General features: G+C 25.6%; 1 protein-coding gene across 1 annotated transcript in view; it reads left to right on the forward strand.

Annotated features, from left to right (window-relative positions):
• The first annotated feature begins 3,686 nt into the window (after positions 1 to 3,686).
• Positions 3,687 to 6,436, forward strand: part of LOC108746615 (lipase 3-like) — a 6,021-nt gene continuing 3,271 nt past the window's right edge. Inside the window, 5 exon segments of the mRNA XM_018483493.1 lie at positions 3,687 to 3,888; positions 4,474 to 4,588; positions 5,855 to 5,927; positions 5,930 to 6,100; positions 6,184 to 6,342. Of these exon segments, the coding sequence (XP_018338995.1) occupies positions 3,687 to 3,888; positions 4,474 to 4,588; positions 5,855 to 5,927; positions 5,930 to 6,100; positions 6,184 to 6,342 (720 nt within the window).

A 6,436-nucleotide genomic window follows, 5' to 3' on the forward strand; every position in this document is an offset into this window, starting at 1 on the left:
TGTTTGTTAAATAAATCGACAAAATAGATTTCTACGAAATAATAATTGTTATTGAGTTCTTTGTTGTGCTTGTGCATAAAACCTAATATTTTTGTATTTATATATTAAATATCTATTCACAACCTGTTGTTACGTGCTTTCAGAGCAATAATCACCGTGCAAATAGCGTTTTTTTGTATGTACAACTATCTTCTGAAAAATTGTTGTCCAATTTCATTAGATTTTACTATATTTAATATAAATCCGTATGAAACGATGTTTTATACAATTTATACAATTTATGTCTTCTTTTAAATTGTTTAAAAAACTGAACAGAATAAAATTTATAAAAACTTGATTTTGTGTTCTTAAATTATAAAACTCCACGTACAAGTATGTATCGCAATAAAAAAGTATGTACATATACGTACATATAATAAGCGCAATTTGAATTATGTAATTACTTCTTTCGAATGATGTAAATCGCATTTGTATACAATTTTTAGTCCACTTCATGGAACTCCGCAAATTTTGTAAAAAATTTTGAGATTTTATATTTTTATTTATGTTTGTGTAACTTCATGAAATCTTCATGAGACCGTTTTTTTAAGTAGCAATCCGAAAAGTAGAGATTTCTACCTGTAAAATGCTTTTTTAAACATCCCTATATGACAATTTTTGAAGAAGTTATTGTATCTTGAAATTTGCCTATTTTTGCAGAGTGAACAGGTGTTGCGTTAATTTTGTTGCCCAGTGCATATATATCGCATTAAAAGTTGTAATAAAAATCTTTTGCAATTTACGAATAATAATTGTAGAGAGAAATGTAATTTTGCGACTATATATATATATATACACACATATGTGATATTATGATCGTAAATATGCATTTATTTTAATTGTAAAATATTATTTATAAAAAGTACATAATTATAAATCATAATAAATGTAATAAAACTGTATTATAAATTATCAACAATCGAATGTATACCAACAGTTGAAAACGTTGATACTCTTTAATTATTTTTGAATCTCTAGAATTCAATTGATTAAATACAAAAATTTGTTTAGAATCGGTTATTTTTTACATCTCATCGTTTTAAATACTGTTATATACGTATAAAGATATTTAAATGCACAAACATATAACAGAAACACTTTGATCAACAAATATTCAATATATCTGTAGATGGTATTCATATTCTGATCTTATGTTTAAAGTCATCGCAAGCACAATTTTGAGGTACACAGTCATTTTATTGCCTGCATGTAAATAACATTGTCTAGACAGATCAGTAGACTTAAAATAATTTTAAAAATAAAATCGAATCGAACATATACGATCCTAAAAAATACCTTTTTAAAAATATATATATGTCAAGTGCATAAAAAAAAGTATCGAACATTACATTCTTTTCAATAAAAAATGGATACGAAATATACATCGTCGGTATATATACACACACACACATATATATATATATACATGAATGCTGGTATAAATAAAACATTATTATTCATTAAATAATAGCCATAAGAATTAATAATACCTATAAGAATTTCTTATTTAAATGTGCAAATTGTGCACATATAATTGTTGTCATGTACGATTTGTACGTTATCATATCGTTACATTAAAAAAATAATATTTATTCGAATACATTCTTTAGGAAGATAAGCAATAATTATCGACTTTCACATATGTTTAAACTTAAACATATCATTTTCGACAATAATCAAATGTAACGAGTGTTTAAAGATAAAGTTAAAGATATTGATATCCTTATATGAAACTTTCACGTTATCCAGGATGCCAATATTAATTTCAGTAAATAAATAATTATGAATAACACGTAATGAATTGAATAATTGTATAAACAATCTCTTTACATACAGATTGTGCTAAAACAATCGAATATCTTATATTATTTACTCAATATTTTTACTCTTCGAATATTTACTTATTTCCGAAATATCCGACGCAGTCATTGCGAATATACCTGCCGGTTCGTCGAGCGTGTATGAATCGCGCGGTACTGATCGAAAAGAAATAGCGCTATATTTAGCCGGCCTACACTCAGTATCTAGCTAAAAAGCTTAAGACTTTTCGTCTACACGCGTTAAGAGCACATAGACTTCCTCTTTCAACTTTACGGCACGTAAATGACTTGGCGAAACAATAGAAGGAGGCTGAGAAATACCTCTCGTTACCAGTGCATGTGTCGTTAGAAACATACATGCAAAAGACAGTGAAGACGATTCGAAAATCTTAACATTGTTATTCGATCTAATAATAATAAAATAGTAATTGTAAGAAATAGTAATTGTAAGAAAAAAACCGTTTTTCTAAATTCCTTCAAAAAAATATGTACGTGCAAACTGTTTTTTAATAACCAGAAGTTGACTTCTATAATTTTTTGTATGAATTTTTGCACAACAGTGATCTTTGGTTTAATATTTACTACATAAAATATTTAGTCAGTAAATATAAATATTTTTGCATTATATTTTTAGACTATTCATGAACTTACTATTTAACTTATTAATTTGATTAATTTTAAATAATGTACTGTTAAATTCTCAAGCAATGCGATATATCCTTGATATTACAGTTATTATAGATCTTTAATTTGATAATTTTATTAAGGATTGCAAAGAATTTTATTATTCGCGAATTATATTGAAGTAACACATTGAAAGGTAACTCTTTTATCAATTTTTTTTTCGTTAGATTTTCGATTAAATGAAAAAAAAACAAATATTCGGATATACAATATGCAAATGATCATAAAATATTTCGTGAGTCGATTCATTTAAACAACGATAAGGCCTATCTTTTATATTTTCTTTTTTTTAATTATAGCTTACTATATTGATCATTACAATAATCAAATATAATATTTTATATAGTAAATATTATTAAAGTAGAAATTAAGATAAGTTAACAGGTAGCATTGAATAAGATTGCGTACAGTCCCAGACACGTTATTCATCATCCATAAATGATATCGTACATAAGCACGTATATATATATATAACTGTGGGGCTATTAAAAAAATAGCTACTTCTTTTCGATTTCATTGGCCTACAGAGCAATCTCATCAACATAGCAATTATGTCACTACCGATATTTCTCATCTCAATTCTAGCATCCACGAATGTTGGATTATTGTAAAACTTGATAGATAAAATACCTAAATTGAATCCACACACACATTAGAACAGATACCATTTATTTCGAATTTAATATCTACAGTTCCTGAGGATGGGCTGCTTACCTCGGTAAGTGAAACTTTATTTTCATTCAACACAAATTTGCGTGATTATAAACTATATAAAAGTAACTTTCATCTTGTCTAAAACGTCATGATTATTAAAAAATTCTTAAATATTTATATAGTAATTAATTAATTTAATGAGTTATATATTTTAATTAATTCTATCATGTATAAAAATGAAATAAACTTATATAGGTGTATGTATGTATAAATTTATTTTTAAAATTTCATTGATAAATTTGCATTGATTACATTAAAATGTCAAAAAGAATGTTTTTATTAATATTATAATTTAATAAATTAAATCTAATATTAATGAAGTATATGTCTATTCGCTTTGATAATAGTTTTCTTCATTTGTATCAATAATATTTAATTTTATATAAAACAAATAAATTTGAATTAGATAGCTGTCATTCTATTGTACAGATGGAAATAATAAATAAATACGGCTATAATGATGAGACACATAAAGTGACTACTAATGACGGTTATATCTTGGAATTGCATCGGATAACAGGACGAACTAATTTCAACAATTCGCAAGTGCAAAAATCTGTAGCATTTGTGATGCACGGTCTTTTGTGCTCTTCAATGTGTTGGCTCCTTTCTGGACCGGAGAAAAGTATAGGTAAAGTAAGCATGTATGTGTATTAAAAAGAAAAAAAGTCATACCTGTTTCCATTAATGTAGATTAACTTAAATTTTTAGTTTTAAATTTTTATAGTTACTATTTATCTTTTTCTAATTTTTAGAATTAGCAATGTATTGTATAAATATAATATATAAATATAATAATAATAATTACAATAAATATAAAATATTGTTAAAACATTTGTTTTCAAATAAGAGAAATTAAACATTAATCGTCCATTTATATTTAAATATTAAGTTGCGTTTTTAGACAAACAGGATTTAATCTTTCATTCTAATCATGACAATCATAAATATATGTATACTGCGCGCATAAATTTATTTCTATTTCAGATAAAATATTAAAATTTCTTAAAATAAGATATTGAAATATTTTTAATATGATATTAACTAAAACTGTGCAAAAGTCTTATGTTATTTCACAGTTGAAATTTGTATGTATTAATATATTCAGGAAGAAAAAAAATCCATTGATTCGATATTTATCAATTTTCGCTTCATTATTTACACTACTAGTTAACACACTTGTTTTTATCCTTGCATTCTGATATTGACATTATAGCGTTTCTTCTGGCAGATGAGGGGTATGATGTATGGCTCGGTAATGCACGTGGCAATTTATACTCTAATAATCATACATCCGATAAAATCGAGCCGAAAACTTATTGGAACTTCAGGTGAGAATTGATGTACATGTGTATGTACGCAAGCATGTGTGTATGCAAAATAGAAAGAAAAAGATACAAAATAAATACGACATTCGTACAGAATGGTTAGAAATTAAAATGAAATTTAAATTAGCAAATAATGTAGAGAATTACAGTGTAAAAATATTAATAACTTTAATCTAATCTAATAGCTAGATAAGAGAAGCTCAAGTTTAAACGTGCACATATGGGTAAACTTAACCCCTTTTTTAACGAAAATAAGTTTTGTAAAGAATAAATAAAATAAAATAATTTGAAAAATTTCGTAAATTTTTGAACACATAATATAATTTTCTAATAACATCAAGACTTAAATTTGATAACATTAGAATTAATCTAATAAATAATGATATACATATATCTGAAATAAAAAATCATTTTTTTTTACTTGATTTATTAATATATTATAATTAAAGTAATAATAATTTTAATATGTGTAGATAACGGATGCAAAACTATATATTATATAATACTTATCCTTTATTTCCTTAACTTGCACTTGTATTAATCACAATTTCGGGTATGATAATTTCATAACAGTAAGATAGATTAATAGGTATAATGTGTTTATAATCAAATCTACTATGATATTTCTACATTTAGACATATAGTAAATGTAGACAATAGACAACAAATCAGAATAATTTGAAAATCTTTTTGTCATAATTATTCTTTTCACTTTATAACGGAATTAATTTCTTCTTTGGTAATGATGAAGTTTACAGTCTTCGACTAATGATTATAAAAATTAAAGACTATGTAATAAAACCATTTTTCGCCTTAAGTTCAAGATTTCGTAAAAAATTTAATTTAAAGCTTGATTAAAAAAATATTAAGACATTTTTGTAGCAATAAAACTGTCACAAAAGTTTTCAACAAAGTTTAGTCATTATTTATAATTATTTATCCAGTCATTAGTTATTCTGGATTTCAACAATAAATAAATAAGATGATAATTCGCGAGAAGAATCTTAGTCTAAAATTCATATTTATCTTCGAAAGACACATTAAACATATTATACAAAAATTAATATCTCCATATTTACGAACAAAACTATTACATAAAAAGCGCATTACATATAAAAGTTGCATATATAAAAGTATATCAATAAAAATCTATATAATAATAATTAAAATTTGGCACATAAGAATTTTATTTTCGACTTTGCTTTTAGTACTTTGCTTTTTTTAAACGCAGTAATTCATGCAAGTGCATGCTCCTATTGCATATTGCAGCTGGCACGAGATTGGCGTATATGATCTTCCAGCAATGATAAATTATATTGTAAAGACCACTGGCCGCAAAAAAATATGTTCTATATAGGACACAGCCAAGGTACCACCTCCTTCTTTGTCATGGCGACAGAACGACCTAAGTATCAGAAATATATCCAGGAGATGTATGCTCTGTCCCCGATCGCTTATTGCGGCAGGATGAAGAGTCCCTTGCAAGTGCTGTCACAGTTTTCCTTCGAAATTGATGTACATAATTTTTGGATAAAAAAATTGATTTTAATCAAATTCAAATATTATCTGTATCTAACAATATGAATGCATGATTACAGTATTTCTGGAATTTAATCGGCTTGCACAAATTCAATCCTAATGACGATTTCATAAAAGCAATTCAACAATTAGTGTGCGCGGAAAAAGCATTTACCCAACCAATATGTTCTAATTTTATGTTTTTGGTGTGTGGATTCAACGTTGAACAATTTGATACGGTACTAATACTGCTTTTAATGTTAATTATATTATTATATATAAGCATACCTTATACACACCACTTTTATATTATATATATATATATATATATAT

Source organism: Trachymyrmex septentrionalis, unplaced genomic scaffold, assembly GCF_001594115.1.
Source record: "Trachymyrmex septentrionalis isolate Tsep2-gDNA-1 unplaced genomic scaffold, Tsep1.0 scaffold182, whole genome shotgun sequence".
NCBI classification, from domain to species: Eukaryota; Metazoa; Arthropoda; class Insecta; order Hymenoptera; family Formicidae; genus Trachymyrmex; species Trachymyrmex septentrionalis.